Source organism: Amphiprion ocellaris, chromosome 8 (genome assembly GCF_022539595.1).
Source record: "Amphiprion ocellaris isolate individual 3 ecotype Okinawa chromosome 8, ASM2253959v1, whole genome shotgun sequence".
Taxonomy (NCBI): Eukaryota; Metazoa; Chordata; class Actinopteri; family Pomacentridae; genus Amphiprion; species Amphiprion ocellaris.
In genome coordinates, this window is record NC_072773.1 from 6,148,492 (window position 1) to 6,172,149 (window position 23,658).

Consider the following 23,658-nt stretch of genomic DNA (forward strand, 5'->3'; position numbering starts at 1 on the left):
TATAGGACAATGTCAGACCTACATGCACTTCAATACAATATCATGTATAAATATATGAAGTCTAACAGCTCTAATGTGCAGCTTTCAATGCTCACTTTTAGAGTTTGAAGGATTAAGTCTGATTAACAAAAAAACTTAAAAACCACCTTCACGATACCTGTTTACTCTGACTGAGGTTTGAGTTTTCATCGAGTCGTTTCACACAAAGAAAGCCTGACTATGTCTAACCTGCTCCCTCAGGTGAGAGCTTTAAACCGGCAGCAGCTACTCACCCCGTGCTTGACGGTTTTTGCTGCATGAGCTGCTTTCTTCTTGGTGTCGTACTGAGTGAGGACGTCGATCAGGCCCATGAAGTAAACCTCCCTCTGAGGAGCTCCTGGAATTAAAGAAGCACAATTGGGTTAATTTACTGGATCACAGGCCTTATCTGGTAAAAACATGGAAAAGACTTCCGGAAAACATGTTTTGGATCTACAGTTAGCTAAATGGAGCACACTGAGGCTGTAGCAAGCACAATATATCATAAATCTGCTGATTATTCTCTCAATTAATTCTAGTTTTTGTCGATTAAACTTCTTCATTTTACCTTTTCTGCACTCTATACATTCACCCAAGCTTAACGGTTTATTCTCAGTAGAACAATATGGTTTCAGACATTTTTCTATGCTGATGGTATGTGTACTACTCCAACTTCAGGTGCAATATCTCATGATAATGTACAGTGTGATATTACTTTAATACCTCAGTATCACTCTCAGTACTACTTTCTATTCTATATCCTTATGTCAGCTTAATTATTCTATTTTCTGTCATGTATCACATTTATCTTATACTTATTGTTTGTCTACTATTATGAAATACGCTGTATTTTGTTGCGGCGTTGCAGCTTTAGCACTTTACATGAAAAGCGAAAAGTTCTCTGTTCCAAGCACAAGCCATATTTTTCTAAAAAGTTTAGAAAGGAAAATCCACGTCGAGCATAACAGAGCGAGCACAATGTCACTTTGATGTCATTGTCTCCCGTATTGTGCTCATTTCCCACTCTTCAGTCAATGCTATGCAATGTTATGCGCAAAATTAAATAATGAATTTAAAATAGTGTATTGCGCACTTTTATTTTAAAAGTACTGCTATATGAACATAAATGCAATAACATTTGGTTTGCAAACACTTTAAACAAAGAAAGTGCTTTTTAACAGTAGTATTCTCCTTACACAGTAGCTGTTAATACATTTCTAGTAAATCTCAACTTAAATATTAATATAATCAAACTAGTGGTAGGACGTGATTTAAAAAAATTATCTAATTAATTAGAGGCTTTGTAATTAATCGATAACGATTAATTGTATTTTTGTCAAATAGCAATATTTGACACAATAAGCAAAGTTTTTCAGTTAAATTTTGGTTGACGGAATCGATGAATAGACATATCGTGAACTTCAATAACAAAAAATGTTAGCTTCATTTATGTTTTTGTGCATTTTTCATCTCTCTGCTACATTCACAGATTACTGCAAACTCAAAGTCCAACTATAGTGATTAGATTCAACATTTTAAGTATTTTTGTAAACTCCAGCACTTTCAGTGTCTTGAAAAGTGGTCTATTATGGGATGGCTCCACTGTTAGCCGGTAGCAGGGCTGTCGTAGCTAACGTTAGCTCTGGTGCTAACAGCAACATGTTGTACATTAAGGTGATTCTGTCAGCTTGAAGTGACGCAGTGATCAGAAAACTCTTTGTTGTACAATTTGCACACAACCAGGCTTTTATCCAAGCTGCCATCAGGAAGATTTTTAAAAGGAAATTTTCCACCCAACAACCTCAATGTGGCCTCGTCTTCCATCACTGTTCACCAAACTTTCTTGTGCGCTGACATCACTCAGTGCATCTTTTTTGCGGCTGGCAAACAGACTTTAGGTTCATTACTGCCACCTACTGGGCTGGAGTGTTCATCAGTGTTACCAGTGTGCTAGAAATTAGGGAACTGAGAAAGGTGCGATTAAATGCGTTTTTTTTATGTGTAATTTTTTCTGTAGTTAATTAATAGAAATGAACGCCTTGAAGTCCCAGCCCCAAAATAAACTAATTAACTTTGTTTAGGAGACTTTAAAAAAAAAAAAAAAAAAAAAAAAGATTATTACTCATTTTGTGCGTGATGACCGATCTGTAGAAAACTGTCAGACTTGAAACCGGTCTGTGGTGTAAAAGAGGTTGGAGGATCTTGTGGACTCGTATTTATTTTCTGGAGAGTCAGAATTAAAAGCGTGGTTTTCACCTGGGCAGCTCCCGACAGCGTACACGTCCACGTAGGGGTCGAACTCTCCGGGTCCCAGAGGTTTGCAGGACGACATGTAGCCGGCGATTCCTTCCGGAGACGTTCCGTAAGAACCCACCGTGGCCCCCGCCAGGCCGTTCTCCGCCTCCGGCTCCTCCTCGTTGGACACCTCCTCGACCTCCTCATCCTCACGCTCCGCCCGGCCGACGTCATGGATGCCGAGCAGCAGGCTGTAGTCCATGATTTTCAGCCTCACTAGGAACTGATGGATGGAAAAGTTAGCAGCTTAACGAGAACACTGAACATCTAAACTGAATAACTTTGGACAAAACAAGACATTTGAAAAAATATTTATCCATAGTTTTCACCATTTTCTGACATTTTAGAGACCAAACAGCTGATCTATTCATCCATAAATAAACAATAATTAAATCATTAGCTGCAGCAGTAACATTTATAAAACAGCAAAAAAAACAGGGAATAAATGTAGTTGGTTGCAGCTTAGGTCACTTTTCCTATTCTTGAATCCACAAAGTTAATAAAGAAATATTTCAGCATCAAGTCATTCTTGATTTTCTGCTTCTAGGTAAAAGAAAAATGTAAGAATTTTAAGCATTTCTTGAGAATAATCATTATTTAAAGTCATAAAATTAACATGATAAAGGAAACACGTTGTGATTTATTTAAGAGGCTGTAAGAATTATTTTCTGTAATCTCTGTTTAATTAATAAATACAAGCAAAAAAGTTAAAAGAAAATTATATTCTATTTTGGGGAAAACATGACATTATTGGTGCAATTGGAGGTTGTTAAATTAACATTTTTCAAAGTAAAAGCATTTGATCGTTGTTGCATTTTTTTCATATTTTGACTAATTTAAATTTACTATTATTTATTCCACTTTTTAAATTTAGTTTTGCTATTTTTTGCTAGGACGTATGTATTTTCAATCAATTTACACATTTATTTTTTAGATATTTATGCTCTGCAGGCCCTCAGTAGCACAAGTCTCTCTTTAATTATTTTTGAGAGGTGAAGGCAAATGTTAGAATTTGATTCTTTTCCTGAAAGTAACCCTTATTTAAAGTCAGAAAATTAACTTGTTTAATGAAACATGCTGTGATCTATGTCAAAGGCTGCAACAATTATTTTCTCTAATGAGTGTTTTACTAATAAACACAAGTAAACAGATCCTGTAGCCTACAAAAATTATGTTTAAATACAGTATTGATCAATTTAAAATTAAATTTGACTACATTTTCAATAAATCATTACATTATTGGTGTTATTGGAGGTTGTTGAATGGACACCCTTCAAAATAAAAGCACTTCATCTTCTTTACATGTCTTTAAAGGTACAAAAATAAATGTGGATTCATTTGCATTTTTCATTACAAAAAAAGGTAATTAAACCACAGAACTTGTTAATACAACTTCACCTACTATCTTACATGATATTTCTACTTTTTATTTTTGTTATACTACCATCATTAAAAGGGTTTATTTATTTCCAGGTAAAGGCCAATGTAAGAATTTGATGCTTTTCCTGAAAGTAATCATTAGTTGAAGTAAAAAACATGTACATGTTAAATGAAATATGCTGTGATTTATTTAAAAGGATGCAGCAATTATTTACTCTGAGTGTTTTACTAATAAACACAAGTAAATAGATCATGCAGCCCACAAAAATTTGCTTTAAATACATATTTGATCAAGTTAAAAGCAAATTTTACTACATTTTCAGTAAATTATTGAATTGCTGGTCCTACTGGAGGCTGGAGGTTGTTGGACGGAGCCTTTCAACGTAAGAAAAAGTATCTGCTGTATGTTTTTTTTTATAGATATTTAAAAAATGTAATTAATTTGCATTTTTGAGTTGCAAAAAATAAATTTTTAATTTAACTTCACCTCCTACCTTGCATAATATTTCTACTTTCCATTTATGCTTTACCACTTACACAAAATTTTGTGTCTTGTTTGTGTTGTTTTACTTCTCGCTTTTGTCATATTGCATCTCATTTCCGTCATTTTAGGTCCTGTCTTTGCCATTTTGTGTCTAGTTTTTGTCATTTTGTGTCTCATTTTTGTCATTTTGGTGCCTAGTTTTTGTCATTTTGTGTCTCATTTTTGTCATTTTGGTGTCTAGTTTTTGTCATTCTGTGTCTCATTTTTGCCATTTTGTTCTAGTTTTTGTCATTTTGTGTCTCCTTTCTGTGATTTTGTGTCTCGTTTTTGTCATTTTGTGTCTTGTTGGTGTTGTTTCGTGTCTCGTTTCTCACATATGGAAAGGATGTGATATTTAAAATTTATGTACACGTTTATTTTTTTAGATATATATATACCCTTGGTTCTCTCTGTCTTTTCTTTCTTTCTTTAGAGGGAAAGGTAAGAATTTGATGCTTTTCTTGAATTGATTTGTATTATGTAAGAGGCTGAAACACTTATCAGATGTAATTATAGACGCCTCCAAAAATGGAACCTTTAAAACAGGACCAGCTTCTCAACCAAATATCCAAATAGCAGATTATTCTTCTCATCGGCTCTGGTTTTAATATTTAAGTTTCCCTCTTCACTGGTCAACTATTTCACATCCATCCCAGCGTTGGTGTGTCTCAGTGTGCCGATGCTGCCGCTGTGTGGTGAAGCCGAGCAACAACAGCAACAACATTTTAAAAACGTTTCACAAACCTCCACATCTCTGTTCAGCTTCTCCATGAACTTCTCCTTCTGCTCCTCTGTCACGTAAACCTTCTGCATGTTGTTCCTGAAGTCCATGTCCTTGAAGGTGGGGAGCTCTTTTCCCTTCAGGATTAAAAAAAAAAAAATCCTTGATTAAAGGACAAGACAGGCGTAAAATAATGAGATAAAATACACTACCAGTCAGAAGTGTGGACACACCTTCTCATTTAATGGCTTTAAAAAAAATAAAAATAAAAAATCCATGACCATTTATATTGTAGATTCTCACAGTTTTGAATGAACACATTCCATGTGTTCATTCAAAACTATGAATGAACACATATGGAATTACGTAGTAAACAAAAAGTGTGAAATAAGTCAAAACATGTTTAATATTTTAGATTCCTCAAAATAGCCACCCTTTGCTTTGATTACTGCTTTGTACACTCTTGGCATTCTCTCATGAGCTTCATGAGGTAGAACCTGAAATGGTTTTCACTTCACAGGTGTGCCTTATCAAGGTTCATTTGTGGAATTTCTTGACTTCTTAATGGGGTTGGGACCATCAGTTGTGTTGTGCAGAAGACTGGTTGTACACATCTGACAGCCCTATTTGACAACTGTTAAAATCCATATTATGACTAGAACCAATCAGCTAAGTAAAGAGAAACCACAGTCTATAATTAGCTTAAGAACTGAAGGTTGATCAGTCTGGAAAACTGCAAAAACTCTGAATTTATCCCAAAGTGCAGTCGCAAAAACCATCAAGTGCTACAACGAAGCTGGCTCACATGAGGACCTCCCCAGGAAACTAAGACCAAGAGTCGCTTCTGCTGCTGAGGATAAGTTCATCCAAGTCACCAGCCTCAGAAATGGAAAGTTAACAGCAGCTCAGATTAGAACTCTGATAAATGCCACAAAGAATTCCAGCAGCAGATACATCTCTACATCAACTGTTCAGAGGAGACTGAACCAATCAGGCCTTTATGGTCAAATAGCTGCTAAGAAACCACTACTAAGGAAAAGCAACAAGCAGAAGAGATTTGTTTGGGCCAAGAAACACCAAGAATGGACATTAGACCAGTGGAAATCTGTGCTTTGGTCTGATGAGTCCAGATTTGAGATCTTTGGTTCCACCTGCTGTATCTTTGTGAGACACAGAAATGGTGAATGGATGGTCTCTACATATATGGTTCCCACTGTGAAGCATGGAGGAGGAGGTATGATGGTGTGGAGGTGCTTTGCTGGTGACACTGTTGGGGATTTATTCCAAACTGAAGGAACTCTGAACCAGCATGGTTCTACCACAGCATCCTGCAGCAACATGTCATTCCATCTGGTTTGTGTTTAGTTGGACCATCATTTATTTTCCAACAGGACAATGACCCCAAACACACCTCTAGGCTGTGGAAGGACTATTAGACCAAGAAGGAGATGATGAAGTGCTGGATCAGGTGATCTGACCTCTACAGTCACCTGACCTAAACCCAATCCAGATGGTTTGGATGAGATGGACCACAGAGTGAAGGCAAAAGGACCAATAAGTGCTCAGCATCTCTGGGAACTCCTTCAAGAATGTTGGAAAACCATTTCAGGTTCTACCTCATGAAGCTCATGGAGAGAATGTCAAGAGTGTACAAAGCAGTAATCAAAGCAAAGGGTGGCTATTTTGAAGAATCTAAAATATAAAACATGTTTGACTTATTTCACACTTTTTTGTTTACTACATAATTCCATATTTGTTCATTCATAGTTTTGAGAATCTACAATGTAAATAGTCATGAAAATAAAGAAAGACCATTAAATGAGAAGGTGTGTCCAAACTTTTGACTGGTAGTGTATGTAAAAGGGCGAGAAAGTTTTTGTTTTTACCCTTTCTTTGTCACTTGCTTCACGAGCCACCAGAGAGCCCTGCAAGAAGAAATATTCTGAATATTATCACATATATTCAACAAAAAGTCTGGAAAAGCAGAAAAAGTGAATCAGGGTGGCAGTCAAAAAATACTTACTTCAGCAATAAATCTAGTATTTGCAAATATTAAAAAATAAACATCTAAAATATTACAAAAATTGTGTAAAATGTCAAATAAACAGGTCCAGCAGCCCACAAAAATTAAGTTTTAACACATTTTTGATCAAATTATTACATAATTGATATTACTAGAGATTGGAGGATGTTGAATGGACACTTTTTAAAGTAAGAAAAGAACAATCTTCTCTGCATGTTTTTCTGGACTGAAAAAAATTGACATATTTGTATTTTTAGTTAAAACAAACTTCATTAGACCACAGAAACTCTGATTATAATTTCACCTACTACTTTTCACATTATTTCTACTTTTTATTTTTGTTTTGATGGTTTTTCTTGAAAATAACCATTATTTAAAGTCATAAATTGCCCTGATAAAGGAAACACACTGTGGTTTATTTTAAAACTGCAACAACTATTTTCTGTAAACACTCTTTTATTAATAAATACAAGTAAATAGATCCTAGCACAGCAGCTGTCATATATTAGGTTAATTAATGGGTATTCATACATTTTTGATCAAGATTAAAGCAAATTTTACAAAATTTTTAGTAAATTATTATATAATTGATGCTATTGGATGGACACCTTTCAAAATAAAAGTACTTCCTCTTCATGCCATTTTGGATACAAAAATTGGATGAATTTGTATTTTTAGTTACAAAAAACAGAATCTGACCACAGAAATTGTTAATAGAACTTTAGCTACTATCTTACATCGTATTTCTACTTCTTGTTTTAGTTTTACGACCATTCTTATGGAAAGAACACAAATATTTTACATTTATATTAGATAAGAGTTCAAAAATAATCAGTTGTAGATTGTCTTCTTTCCCATATCTTAAAGCCATTAAAAAACATTTTTAAAATAACAAATCTTCTTTATAGAAAAACCTTAGAGTGTAATTCTATTGGCTTGAAGAAATACACAAAAAATGTCATAAATTACCAAAATAGTTTGAAAAATCAACAGTTTCAGGTTGTTTTCTTTCTTGAATCTCAGAGTGCAATGTCATATTAAAAACAATAAAAATAAAAACAAAGCTTGTTTACAGAAAAACCTTAGATTTAACACTTTTTCGCTTGAAGAAATAATCAAAAAATCTTATAAATTACCGCAATAGTTAGAAAAATCAACAGTTTAAAGTTGCTTTCTGTCCTGTATCTCAAAGTGCAATGTCATATTACTAAAAATAAAAACAGACTTGCTTATAAAGAATTCCCACATTTGTTAAGTTTTTATGTGTATTTTTGTCGTGTCAAAGCTTTAAATTAGTCATAATTAATATTCTCAGCTTTAATATTATTTATTAATGTCTGTAATTTATGATAATGTAGGGTCTTAGCTATATTATTATCAAACTTAAGAGGAATGTACATAATATCTGTAATAGTATCTGGATAAATAATAATATGTGTATAAATATAATAACTATCTGTAAATAATAATGAGGTATGATATCAGCCTTAATATGTATTATAGTCAATTAATAAAACAGGTATTTTATTAATATTTTTGCAGGTTTTCATAGCTAAAATGTAAATCAATCAGGTAAAATCACACCATAAATAACATTACAAGGTATGAACCCCAATATATAAACCTGTTAATTTTGTAACATCAAACTTTTTATTTTTTTTAACTAAAAAGGACTTTGATGTGACAAATGTTGCTGTATAACGAATATTGACTTCACTGTTTCGTTGATATCGCATGTCTGAGATCCTATTTGTTTGAATATGATTTAATTATTTCTCTAATTTATTTTTAAAGTTTCTATCTTTGTGTTTAAAAGGTGTCGTGCAAATGAAGTTCTCCTTTTTATTATTGTTGCGTTGGAAAAACCTGTTATCTGAATGACTTCCTCCCCGTTTTGAGAAGTGGAATTGTGTGAATAAAGGTAGGACTGTTGGCCGCCGTGTCACTTCCTCCTCACCTTCAGGTCGTACTTCCTGTGCACCACCAGTCTGTGGCTGAACATGTTCCTCATGACGATCAGGTAGGTCTCCTCGCTGTCCACGCTCACCCGGTACATTCCCAGGAACTGAGGCAGCAGCGTGCTGCCGTGACACTTCACGATGTGCTGCAGGGAGGAAATTAACCGTCAATTTGCATGGAAGCTGCAGAAAGAGCTTTATTGTGAAGGGCAGAAAAACATTCTCAGAGACCAACTGTAGTAGTTAGTACCGGGTGATGAATAACAGCCGTACATAGGATAAAGAACAATGTCTACTCTGTTTGAAAATATATATATTTTTTAATATCAATATAATATGTACAGAACAAGCATTTAGATTTTAATTAAATAAACCAGACTACAGCATTGTTATTATAAAACTAAATGTGAAATCTTTAAAAGGTGGTAATTTAACCTCACAAGTCACTATGATAAATACAAATTTGTTGTTCATGTAAAAAAAAATTACTATAATCTCTTTGACTGCAACATGAACATTACCTAACATATAGAAATTACTTCTAATTTTTCTTTTTAACCCTCGTGTCGTCCTGCAGGTCAAAATTGACCCGTTTTAAAATTTGGAAATGTGGAAAAAATATATATTTTCACAGTGAAAACTGCTGATGTCCTAATTTTCAACATTTTAGGGAAATTTTGGAACATTTTTTGAAAAGAAATCAAAAAAAAAAAAATCAAGAAACCAAAATCCAGCGAATTTCACTGGATTTTGGTTGATTTTTATGTGAATGTTCTTAAAGAAAATATTAGAAGTTTTATTGATATATATGGAATCATTTTAGATATTTTTAGGATTTTTTAAAAAGATTTTTACTCATTTTTTGAAAATATTTACAAGAATTTTGTTGTCAAATTTGTGGGATTTTTTTTTTTTAATTTTTAAGGGAAACTTAAGAAATTATTGGAATTTTCTTCCTGAAGGTTTTACAAATTTTCAGAAATTTGGGGAATTTTTTTTGCTGAATTTTTGGATTTTTTTCAGACAAGGAAACAATATTTTTTGGTGCCTGTAAATGAGGACAACAGGAGGGTTAAACTGAAGTCAGCTAGTTAGCCCATTAGACAGATAACTATTTTTGTATTGCTGGTTAGTTTGTTTGTTACTGTATTTGATAATAATTAAATTATCATAAATCTAACATTCACTTTTTTAAAAAAAAATTTTAAAAACTTGGACGTCTTCTCTCAAAAGTCCTGTGCAGATATTGTCGCTCATTACAGAAAAGGTTTTCATTACTTTTTGCTCAAATTAATGGAAAATCCTAAACATGACTCTCATGGTAACACTGAAGAAAAGTTAGTTTATATCTAATTGAGCCACAGATGGAAAAATGTATTTTCTGTCATTAAAGAATGAAATCTGAAGCCAAACTGATACTAAAAACATTTCTTAAAATTACCATCTGCTATGGATTTAATTTTTTCAGTTTATATTTTGTGAACATTTCTAACTTCACTCAGGGTTTGTTTTTGCTCAGAATTGGCCTTTAAGAAGCGACTACTCATGACAGTCAGCATGATCGGTCCACATACAGTAAAACAATGAGCCTGTGTTACTTTATTTAACGGAAATCTGTGCATTTTCCTGTTATTTCTCACCAGGGCAGGAAAATACACAAAAGTGTCTATTGTGCTCAAGTAAATGAAATCCCAAGTTAGAAAACTGGTGAAAAAAAATTGGTTTTATCTGGATTTTCATCATTTTGCTGCTGGTGATTTTCCTTCAGAACTGGATAAAACCTCAGTGGGAGCTGCAGAAAGTCCTCTATACAGGAACAACCTACCAACAGACTGACGTTATTGAAGCACCAAACTCCAGCAATAACAAACAAGACCAGCTGACAACACGTAATGAAATAACTCCGGTGCAGCAAGTAGTGATAATACTTCCCATTCCTATCTTTCTCAATCCTTTATACTTGGAAAATAATTGCACATTCAACAACTGATCAGCTTATTTGTACTTCGAGGACAGTGGGGTAAGATGAGTCTATGGGTTAGTTAAGCCACCGTTTGTTTCTTGAGGAAACTGAAGGGTTTTGGAGTGGTCGAACCCACTTTCTGTAGTTTTTGAGAAAAATGGGTTCAGAGTTTTGTGTTTTGAAGAATGGTCTAACATTCACTGTAAGACTATATTTGGGTTGTGGGTTAGATAACTAAGATATGGCGGAAATTATGTAAATTATTTTTGTGGGTTAGACCATTCTGTTTCAAACCCCCCAATCAGCCATGTGACCAAATTTTTCCATTCTACCCTCCCAGCAAGAAGTGAAGGGTTTGGAGAGAGCTGTAGCAGAAGTAAAGAATAGGAAGTCCATACATCAGGTGGCAGATGAAGATCTACAGAAAGACTTTAAAGAGATTCATAGGCTAAAAAAACAAAACAAAACTGATAAGTAACCACAGGGTTCAAGAGAACAGGATCTGCACACCAGGTCTTGGATGAACAAATGGAGACAGATCTTGCATTATATGAGGTATAAAATTTTCAGTTTTACTTCAACATAATTGATGGCACAATTTACTCTGACATCACAGATGCTTTAGTAGAAACCAACTCGACTTCTATTGTAGGTTCAAAAACCTACAAGAGAAGTCCAGTTGGTTTCTACTGAAGCTCCTACAATTACCATGACCTGGATGACTGAGAATCTACAGACATAATACCCCGACATATTTTTTCCAAAGGCTCAATTTACCCTTGCTGGGGGCAAGAAAAGACAAGAAAACATTTTTTTTTTTTGGAAAGCCTTATTTCAAAAACTGTTTATTATTCTACCAAGGAACGCGGTGGAGGTATGTGATGATCGGCGTACATTTGTCATCTGTTAGCAACCATTACTTAAAAACAGACAAACTGATTTGAATGGAATTTTCAAGGAAGGTCAGAAATGATACAAGGACCAAGAGATTAGATTTTGGCAGTGATGCTGCTTATAGTCTGGATCCACAGATTTGTTACAGATTTCTGTATCATTGCAAGATAGCGGCACGGCGTCACTGTAACTATGACAACAAGTGAACATTACGTCAGCTGCCTGTTGACAATCAGATGATTGCGATCCTACAAACCGACCGCTGAGGACTTATTGGGACATATTCATCAGAAATGATACAACGAACAATTGATTAAATTGTGGGGGTGTTTCCGAGTCCCATCAATTCCTGCTGGCTGCTACATATTTGGGTCACGTGATTCAGTATCTGTACATAACGTACACATGCATAAAACACGCCTGTGTTTGCTCTTGTTTGTGGCTACACCTGCATTAAATGGCCACATTCTATGTTGCTGTGATTTCTGATCATCAATAACTAATAAACAAATGCTGCTTTTTTTTTTTTTTTTTTTAATGCTGCATTTCTGACAATTCCATATGGAGGGATGAACAGACTTGGCAGAGTGCTTTTTTTAGATCCAAACCAATTATTCCCAGGGATGCCCCACATCCTGAAATATATGTATATGTTTTATTTTCAGACATCACTGTCCTGCCTCCACTATAACAACACCTCAAGTAAAAGCTGGATCATTTCACCCCACTTTCCCCTACAGGACAAATGAAGCACCAGAGTCGATGGTGCCTCCTTAATTTTTAACGAACCAACAATCGTTTGGAATCGACAATGAGTTCTGAGAGTCAGACTTGATTTAAATCACGAGATCGTCCAAGGTCCGCACCCCTGACATCGCATCTCAAAGGTCGCTTTGAAGGCGAACCAATTACTCTGTGAATCCAGGTCAGGCTTTTAGCTGCGCTCAGCAACTCCCCCGTAGCAGTTCGTTAAAATAGACGCGTTCGACTGACCTCGTTAAGTGTCCCCTGATAAACACTGGACGAGCAGAATGCTAAAAAGACATCACTCCTAACGGCCAAACTCTGAACTACGGGAGCCCAGCAGGAAGGCGTTGGTGGCAGATGTTGATGAGAAAATCGATTTTCATTAAAACAAATCGACATTAAGTACAAAGTCGAATTAATCGATAAAATCGATTTATCACCCAGCCCTATCATCAATTAACACGTTCTTGTTAAAAGAAACAGCCATACTAGTTGGATGTGGCATCAAAGCACGTTTTTGTGTTTGGAAATGTGCTTCAGGCAGCTGTTGAGGATCTCGTCTGAGAATTTAGAGCTGTATCACGATAGTCAGGCCTCGTTTAGACATAACGAGCATCAAAGTCATTTTAGTTCAGGGGCCACATTAAGCCCAGTTTGATCTCAAGTGGACCAGAGCAGTAAAATCAGAGCATAATAACCTATAAAGAACCACAACTGCATTTTTTTTCTCCTTGTTATAGTGCTATAAAGTACATTCTGAAAATGTTCACATTTAATGAACAATCATTTTACAAAACATTATGAACCTGAAATTTCTTTTTAAAAAAAACAAAAAACACACTTTGCAAAGTCATCTGTATGTCTGACATTGAATTGGACATTCAGAAATATATATAGTTCATCTGAAGTCAGCTATTTACCCTTAAAGTGAGATATTATTTACATTTTTGGCCAAATCAAAGCTAAATTAATGTTTTTCACTGCATATTCTCTGTAATAAATACCGACAGAATAATCTATTTTATAATCTGTATGCTGCAACACAAATAGTGTAAAACACATTTCCGTTTTTTGTGCATCACCAGCTGAATTTATGTTGGTTCTCATGGCAACACAATGCAAACAGTACTGTAACTGAACAGAGAATCTGTATTGCTCATGAGAATCCTCACTAAACAATCATGTTAATGGAAAACGCTTTTTACAGCGTGACAAACATGCATCACAGACACCGAATATCACACATTGCAACCTCCAAACTGTCCCGATCCCTGAGAGAAGCTGCACTGCAGGAGCTCTGATAAACAATGAGTTCATTCAGGGCCAAGCGAATTTAAAAAAAAACAAAAAACAATCCGAAACAGAGCTGCCATTTTCCTCATCTCCGTCCCAGTTTTATGTAGGCTGCCTAACCACAGGCTACACATTCCACCAATGGCTCAAAGCAGCCAAAAGTTTGCTCAGCGGCTCGTTTAGCCTGAAGTGAGACCCAGTTTCTGAAGTGATTCAGCCGGCAAACTGAGAAATAAGAAACAAACAAAACAGAGGTGAAAGTGTCGCTCTTATCTCCCCTACAAATGTGCTCTACTGTTTACATGATGTATTGATATGAATATTTGAATATCTTTAATAAACCAACAGTCATGAGGGTATTTGTTCCGTCTTCTGAAACAGAAAACTAACCTCGGCTAACCTTGATGATTAGAAAAGCTGCTGTGTTTCCTCTGCATGAGGATTTCATCTCCCAGGTTACACAGAAGCAACAAAATTTCAGGTCTTGATCAAGGACAATTCAAAGCAACACGCAGCTGTTTTGCTAATAACTGCACCACTCTGCTGCCAAATCTATAAATAGTCATATTTGGGTCAACTTCCCTAACCTGGTGCAAACATTGCTTCTAAAACCCTACAGGGATTGCTCATTACATGGACTCCACGACAAACGCTTGTAGGGTTTTTTCTTTTATAGCTAAAAAAAAAAAAAAAAAAAAAAAAGTCCAAACAATGGTTACATAGAAAAATACTATAAGTAGGACACATAGCACTACAGATGTGAAGGTCAACTTGCAGTTCAGAAAAGCAGACAACAGATCATAAACAGTACATAAAAATGGATGTAGCCACCGGTGGTTTGTGGATTACCATTTTGAAGCCATCTATCTTTGTGTTTTGGAGCCTGGAATGGTTATATTTGGAGATAAAAGTGGATCTACAGTGTTTATTTACGTTGGGGAGTGTTTTAGTACAATAAAGAAGCACTACCCTAGTATCTCAGCTTAATTCAACACTTACATGTAAGCCTGCAATCAGTAAGCCTCAAGAGAAGTCTTCATCACAATGCTCCTTTAATAGCAAAACTCAGAGAACTCTATCACAATGCTTCTTCACCAGCTAAAGTCAGAGAAGTCTTTATCACACTGCTCCTTCATTAGCTCCATTCAAAGACATCTTCATCACAATGTTGCTTTACTAGCTAAACACAGGGAAGTCTTCACCATAGTGCCCCTTTACTAGCTAAACTCAGAGAAGCCTTTATCACAGTGCTCCTTTACTAGCTTCACTCAAAGAAGTCTCCATGACAGTGCTTTTTAACTAGCTAAACACAGAGAAGTCTTTGTCACAGTGCTCCTTTACTAGCTTCACTCAAAGAAGTCTCCATCACAGTCTTGCTTTACTAGCTTCATTCAGAGAAGTCTTTATCACAGTGCTCCTTTACTAGCTTCACTCAGCGAAGTCTCCATGACAGTGCTTTTTAACTAGCTAAACACAGAGAAGTCTTTATCATAGTGCTCCTTTCTCGCTAAACCCAGAAAAGTCTTTATCACAGTGCTCCTTTTCTAGCTACACTGAGAAGTCTCTATCACAGTGTTGCTTTAGTAGCTTCACTCAGAGACATCTCTACCACAGTGTTCTTTTACTAGCTAAATTCAGAGAAGTCTATCATTGTGCTTCTTTACTCGCTTCACTCCGAAAAGTTTCTATCACGGTGCACCTTTACCAGTCATGTGCCATGGCTGCACATTGCTAGCATCTATCCAAAATGGCCTGGGTACTGTGGTGGTAAATTCTCAATTACAAACTAGCTCCACTCTAAAACACATCCTGCTTTGTGGTCTATTTTCCTCTAAATTGGAACATAATTTACAAATTAAATACCGTGGCGTATTGAAGGAGACTTAAAACTAGGAATTAAGACCATAAACTCATTAGTAAAATGATCATTGATGGAACCAATCAAGTGAGAGTGTAGTGTAATGTAGCTTAGTGTAATTTTCTTGTAGGCTTCAATATAATCACATTTCTGAGGAGTTGCTCCCCTGCTGGCTGTCATAAAGAATACAGGTTTAGGTCACTTCACATTTTCAGACCTGGAGGCGACATCCATCTATTACATTCAGTCTGTGGGAGACAAACTCTGGATGAAAGACTCACTGAAGTCAGACAAAGAGAAAAAGGACTGAAGATGCTCGTGGGGACATTTATTTATAGCCAGAGCTTCACTGCAGGATTAAACAGGAGCGACTGGGAATTACTCCAAATTTCATGTCACCTATTTATTACGCCGCTTTTCCTGCAGCTCTGAGCAGGCCGCAGTCAAAATTATGATTTAACCAATTGGTGCAGTACGATGTAGGAGGTCTGAAAGTCACCGCAAAATCCTATAAAATGGCAAAAACCAATGAATTGATCAAACTCACAATTAAACTTTAAAACTTGATAGATATGTTTACACTTTACACGCTGCGTTGTTTTGCACTGTTTTGTATGCTGCTGTAATGGAGAGAATTAGCAAGCAAAGTTTCTTTGTATAGGAATATACAATGACAATAAAATAATCTATCTATCTATCTATCTATCTATGTTAGCAGGATGCTAATTCAAACATAAAGCCCACGGAACAGTCAGTTGCTCATAGATTAACAGTAAGGAGTGTCTAAAAGGAGCTAATGTCACTCTGGAAGGATTATCTTGATTTCTGACGAGGTCGGTCAGTTCTTTTTTTTTTCTTTTTAATGATTAACTTGACTATATAAGTATACTTTTTTCTTAAAACAAGGTGTGGATCATCCGTATTTGTGCTATTTTCATTCTGCTGGAATTTACACAGAGTTCACATGCACCAAAAACATGATGATATTCAGCTTAAGAATAACAACCAATAATAAATAACTGAGCTTGAGATCATTTTTAAAGATGCTACATCTTGTATGTCAACTGTCACCTCTTGACATCACAAAATGCTAATTAGTGGGATACAATCTAGTGACATCTAGCTACTTTTCAAAAAGGTTTTAGTTGATTTTCATTGCAAATAGTGGAATCCAGAAGAGACAAACGAACATATTGTTGCTGTTTTAATGACAGTAAGAAGACTGCTTTTAGGGTCCAGAAGTTACCTGGTGATACTCCGACAGGATGCTGTGCATGTCGGCAACATCCTCGCTGGAGATCTGCTTGACGACCAGCGCTCGGTCGTAGGAGTTGAGGAGCAAACCTTCACCCTGATCATCGACGCTTCTCATCGGGGAGCTGCGAGTCAGTGACACCTGGAGACGTTCGTAATATAATCAGTTTTATAAAAACAAAACCAAAAGAAAGATCAGATTCCAGCCAAAAAAATCTGATTATTATCAACACACACCTGATAATCCAGATCCTCGATACCAAAACGTTCCCTCAGATTTCTGAAGACCTGAGGACAATATTCTTTGAACTTGAAATGTCCCGGGAGGTTTTCTCTGTGAAAGGAGACGACGCAGAAAAATTATTTCTCGAGCAAAAACACACACAAACAAGTCATTTATCTTTGACCAAACCTACAGTCCAACAGACTTCAGGAGTTTGTCACTGATTAATATTCTATGTGACGCTTTTTCATGTGGAGAAGTTTCATGAAAAGCCAAGAAGTTACATATTTACAAGTCTCACATGAGTTTATTTATATGCTGCTTGAATGAGCTTGTGTGGTTCTCACTTGTTGAAGAGGTGGTTGTTGACTTTGATCTTAGTGTTGGCTTTGAAGTCGTCGGGCAGCAGCATGACGGGAACGGGCACCTGGTTGAGATCATTGATCTGCAGAGAAGACAATCAAACAGCCGTTAATAAATTCAAAACTGAGCTGTAACTGATGATTATCGTCAGTTTTAATTACAGAGACAAACATGACAACTAATGACTGAGCCAGGTCATGTTTGCAAATGAGAACTGGTTCTCAAACATTTTTACCTGGTAAAATAAAAGGTCAAATAAATAAATAAATAAATGTGAAAAATTGCTAGGGATCAATACTGTAATTAATTATTGGTGATATCCGTAAAATGTAATGTTTTAACAGCACGTGATAGCAGAGAACCTGTCATTCATAACTAGACTTCTTGATTAGTAAAGGTGACTATGACTGAACATGTAAAACAGAAATAGGAGTGATTATATTATCTCCTCTGTTTATGTTTGATCGACTGAGATTGTTCATTTTGTTTCCTGCTGTTCTTCTCTATTTTCTTAAGATTTCACCGTTTTATCACTTTCATTGTCCACTAAGGTCCAGGGCTTAAATTAATCATTGTTTTCCAGACTCTGTTTCAGGTAAACCTTTATGCTGCCTTCTAATTTAGCTGCTAGCCATTAGCACAGCATTAGCCACTGTGAGAGAAGCTAAAGTCCTGGTGATCAGTTTTTGCAGATTGTGCCTCTACTACAGAGACGTGTCTGTCAATTAGGGCAGATTGTTAAAGTTAATCTTACTTTAGGGAGATGTTATGATGCTCCAGACAGGCTAAGAGGAACAGGAAACCTCATAGCAAAAGCATTAGCCTAGGCTTAAATAGCAATAATCGGGGAAAAAAAGTCAAATATTGGCTTCAATCTATACTTACAACTAGAGGTCGACCGATATATCGGCCGGCCGATATTTTGGGCTGATATATGGACTTTTTTCAATATCGGCCATCGGCCGATATTTACAAATAAAAAGCCGATTTGTGATCAGGCACCTGTACGGGCAGCTGCCGCGACCGCTTTTCCCTTAGAAGGACCCCCGGCACTCAGAGAGCGGAGCATGAGCGGAGCGAGTGAGCCAGGCAACAACAAGCCTCGCTCCACACCTGCTTATTTGGTAAAAAAAAACAGGTAAGAGATTTGTTTCTTGGTAAGAGAGAAAATGCAGTGTATTTAATTTGTAATATATACATATATATACTTTTAGTGTTTAAATTGCCTTTTGTAATCGATGTGCTTTAAAAAAAAAAAGGATATCGGCCTTAAAAATCGGCTTCTACAATCGGCTTTAGATATCGGCCATCGGCTGAAAATTTTTTTAAAAATCTGTATCGGCCTTTGGAAATCCCATATCGGTCGACCTCTACTTACAACAACAAACATCAATGTCGTGGGTGCTGTTCTTCACTATTTTGTCACTTTTATTGTCCACTGAGCTCCACATCTTAAATTAATTACTGTTTTCCAGACTGTGTTTGAGGTTAATCTGTGGCTGGCTTCTAACTTAGCTGCTAGCTGTTAGCATAACGTTAGCCACTGTGAGAGAAGCTAATATCCTGGTTTGTGTTTCTTGGTCAGTTTTTACAGGTTGTGCCTCTACTAAAGCGGCGTGTCTGTCAGTTAGAGCAGATTGTTAAAATTAATCTTACTTCAGGAAGATGCTACGGTGCTCCAGACAGGCTAAGAGGAACAGGAAACCTCGTAGCGAAAGCGTTAGCCTAGGCTTAAATGGCAATAATCAGAAAAAAAGTTAAATATCAGCCTTGATCCCTACTTAAAACTACAAATATCAACCTTGTGACTGCCATTCTGTCACTTTTCTTGTCTACAAAAGGTCCAGATTTTTTCCATGATAGTCATGAAAATAAAGAAAAAACATGCAATGAGAAGGTGTGTCCAAACGTTTGACTGTGTGTGTGTGACATGTGTTAGATAACTCCACACTTGCTAGGCGGCATTCTTTCTCCTTTCAGATTCAATGAAACGATAGGAACAGTTTTGCTTTTCCTTTGTTGGACAGTCAAATACAAAGGCAGAGAGGAAATACAGGACGAGAACGCAACACAGCTCCTCGGTTGTAAATAAATATTAGATACAACCATTCAGTGCTCCTACTGTGGTACTAAATAAGGGGAGTCCAAAGTATTTTAGTGGCTGTTTAACAGTCAATAACAAAAACTGTGAAGCATAATGTTCAAATGTGATCATGTTTAGAGAGTTAAATTAGGACTTTACAATTAGACCATCCAGCATAAATGAAATGGAAAGTAGGTGCAAGAACTTAATGACATTTTATGTATTTTCATACTCCGTTGTATATTTCTGTCAGTACTTGAACTGACTGAGACAACGCCAAGAGTGTGCTAAGTTGTCATCAAAGCAAAAGGAAATATATAAAACATATTCTGATTTGTTTAACACTTTTTTGTTTACAACATAATTCCATGTATGTTCTTTCATAGTTCTGATGTCTTCAATATTAATCCACAACGTAGAAAATCATTTAAATTAATAAAAACCATTGAATGAGAAGGTGTGTCCACACTTTTGATGGTACTGTGCTACAGTTTGAGGTTAGTTCATCTATTAGCCGTTCAAAACATTTTCATGATCGACTATTCATTGTTCAAGTAAACATTTAACGATTCCAGCTTCTCTAATGTGAGAATTTGTCCTCTTATCTTGTACCACATTATGGTAGGTTGAATATTTGAGGATTTTTCTGACATTCAAAGGCATCTGAAGTCGTGTTGAACATTTTTTTAATGTGTCTCCAATTATGCCACTTGACTAAACAATTAACTGATAATAAAAAGAATCATTAACTGCAGCCCTGATAACAATATTTACTTATATTTTTCAGAGTTTAATCATTAAACAAGACCTGGATCTGGCTAAGTGATAGAAAAAATATATGGATGACAACATAGAAACAATCAGAAATATAACTAAATACGTAAATGCTGGTTGTCAACTATCAAATAATAGTCTGCAACTCTTTTACTAGATAAGTTAACTAGTTTGGTTTTGCGAAATAAAGCCTAAATTTCAGCTTCGTAAATGTATTTTGTCTGGTTTCTTTTCTATATTATGACAGTAAACTGAATGTCTTTGGGGTGGTGGATAAAACAATTTCTCATCTTGGATTTTAGGAAACACTGGCTTACATTTATATTTTGCACTATTTTCTTAGATTTTATAGATCAAACAACTAATCGAGTAAATCATCAACAAATCATTCAACAATGAAAATAATCATTAGCTGCAGCCGTATTAAATGTTGGGTCATTCATGAATTTTCACGCAAGTTCAGAGGTTTAGAAAAACTCAACTGGGAATTTATCAGACAGTTTTTGTTGGGAATTATTTTGTAATAGTGTTATTCTAATATTGCTGCCTTCAGCAGGCCAGAAATAACTTTTTATGCATTTATATATCAAATATAAGACTTTTCAAGATGTGCAGATACCATGTGTGCAGCAGGAACTGGTAGCAGATATGTGTAAAGACGTATTTAGCTACTAATTATAGATGTACTATACTCCTGTACACACTATATATGTACTATACCCCTGTACTACACTATATATGTACAATACTCCTTCCTCTTTTGATGCTGTAATGCCAAGCATGGAATCCGATTACTCGATTAATCGCCACCATAATGGATTGAATACTCAATGACTAAAATAGTCAATAGCCGCAGCCCTAGCACAGTCATTAAATGTGGATTTTGCAGAATTAAAAGATTAACTATTATTGTATTTTTGAAAAAGTTTATAGACAGAGAGCATGAACTGCATCTGTTTTTTATATGTCAATTAAGAATCTGTATGTACAAGTTCTTATTACCTAAAGTGTGTATGATTTAGGTTTAGTTGAAGCTCTCGTACAAATTCTTACAGACTGTAGGGAGGAAACCTTATTGGAACAGCTCTGGAAACAACAACAAACAATGCAAGATGGAACCAGAACCTGCAGCCAAAAGGCAAAACAAAAGGATGAATGGACTCAGATACAGTAGGTGTGTAATTAGCAGAATAAGGACACTTTCTCCACAAGAGTCTTACTGAGGCTGAGTAATAAAACCATAGCAGCATGTACCAGCAACAGACACTTCATCAGCAGCAATAAGAAAACCGCTCGACAGAATAATTAACTTGAATGTATTAGATGTAAACCGCCATGAAAACACACAACAAAAACACAGACTTCAGTTCCAGGTCTCCTCAAGCATGCTAGTCTGCATCGTAGCCCAAGTAAGAACCACCACCTCACACTCTTTATTTAAAGTACATCGAGGTGAGATCATTCTTTTGTCCTTGTTCATTATATTTTAAGTATTAATTCATGTATTTGTGAGTCTTTTTCATTATTGTGTTAACTTTAAAAGACAAAATGTGTTACTCTTCAGCAAATTAATAAAAGTAAATGTGTCTTCTATGTTTTCAGCTCAAAATACTGCACAGATAATAATCATTAATTATCTGGGTAGAAAATAGATAGATGAATAAATACAGACAAATCAAAATATAACTAAGTAGGTAAATATCAAGGCTGCAGCAGCTGTTTGTGAACTTTTAATAACTTTTTAAACTTGATCAGTTAACTGTTTTGGGTTTGTGAAATAAAACCTAAATTGCCATGACTGTATAAGACCTGGTTTGAGATCTGGTATAAATCGATTGTTTTACTCTGAAAACCAACCAAAGATGGACAACTATAGGTTTGTCAGGTGTTGTTTAGGTGCTCCTGGGCCAAATCATTACTGGCTTGTAGGGATGGAAGGTCAAATAGTTGTGGGGAAGGTTTGAGGAAAGGCAGGGGTGGAAGACTGAGGTTATCCAGGCGTTTACCTACATCATTCAGTCCCTCATTGAAATGAGAATAAACCAGGGATCTAATGTTTATATTCTCCTAATCTTGCTATTGTCAATTAAAAGTTCTGAAGCAACATATTGGGCAAAAAAAAAAAAAAAAATACAGTATTCCTTCACAGTTAGTCCTTCATTATAACTACCTGTATACTCACATATGATGATTTATGACCCAGAGTTACCAGTTACTCTGCCACATTCTTACATAATCTTTGCAGATATTCTGGGTCATATTTACAAAAGGCCCAGCACTTAATGGTCTGATTGATATCTGTAACACTTAAACAGCCATTTCTGCATTATTTTTTGAAGATCAATGTAGTATATCAGGGGTGTCAAACTCATTTTATTTCAGGAGTCACATACAGCCCAATTTGATCTCAAGTGACCAGTAAAATCAGAGCATAATAATCTCTACATAACAACAACTTAAAAATGTCCCCTTTGTTTTTGTGCAAGTACATTCTGAAAATGTTTTTACAAAACATTATGAACAACTTGAATTTTTTTTTTTTTTTTTTTTAAATGAGTGCAATTTCAACAGTGTTATGCCTCAGTTTATCATTTATACATTACAACTTACAGATCACAGAGGGTGTACAAAGGAACAAAACATTTAGTCACAGGTATCTGGAATTGAACAATACAGTATTTTACTTTATGATCAAAACAACTTGTCAAGATCTGGAAATTATTTACAAATTAAATAGTGTCTTCCATGTAATTTTTATCCTTTGTGAAGTTGTCCCATGGGTCAGACTGGACACTATGGCGGGCCAGTTTTGGCCCACGGGCAGTATGTTTGACACCTCTGTAGTACGAACACAACAAGTGCGCTTAAGTAAAGAAAGTTTGAGAATAAATAAATCATATCAGACAACAGCTTTCTTATTATAAAACTAAATGTGACATCTGTTAAACATTAAAAAGAGAGTAACTTAACCTCACAATTCACTTTGATCAATACAAATTTGTTATTGATTCATAAAATTAATTATATTCTCAAATTAAATATTGTTGTGTATTTAACAACAGCATGAATATTAGATAACACTAAAAAAATACATTTTCTATTTAAAATTTCTGGACTAAATAATATACAGCCTGCAGGCCAAAAGTGATAACTTTATTATCATTTACACACATTAATGACATAAAAGTAACATCAAATCAAGAGGGATGTTTAGCCGACTGGAGCAAAGAACTCAAACTAGCTAGCTAAAGCTACAGCAAGATAACAGTTTGAGTTTAACATAAGGTC

The 23,658-nt window shown here is 35.5% G+C and overlaps 1 protein-coding gene across 1 annotated transcript in view; it reads right to left on the reverse strand.

Moving 5' to 3' along the window:
- The window catches only part of pip4k2ca (phosphatidylinositol-5-phosphate 4-kinase, type II, gamma a), a 29,636-nt gene that overhangs the window by 4,447 nt on the left and 1,531 nt on the right, over window positions 1-23,658 (reverse strand). Inside the window, exons 2-9 of the mRNA XM_023261245.3 lie at window positions 17,498-17,595; window positions 17,165-17,261; window positions 16,920-17,069; window positions 8,918-9,064; window positions 6,824-6,862; window positions 4,961-5,074; window positions 2,275-2,536; window positions 273-376 (exon numbers count right to left, since the gene is read on the reverse strand). Coding sequence (XP_023117013.1) covers window positions 273-376; window positions 2,275-2,536; window positions 4,961-5,074; window positions 6,824-6,862; window positions 8,918-9,064; window positions 16,920-17,069; window positions 17,165-17,261; window positions 17,498-17,595 — 1,011 coding nt within the window. The remainder of the gene's footprint in view (window positions 1-272; window positions 377-2,274; window positions 2,537-4,960; window positions 5,075-6,823; window positions 6,863-8,917; window positions 9,065-16,919; window positions 17,070-17,164; window positions 17,262-17,497; window positions 17,596-23,658) is intronic.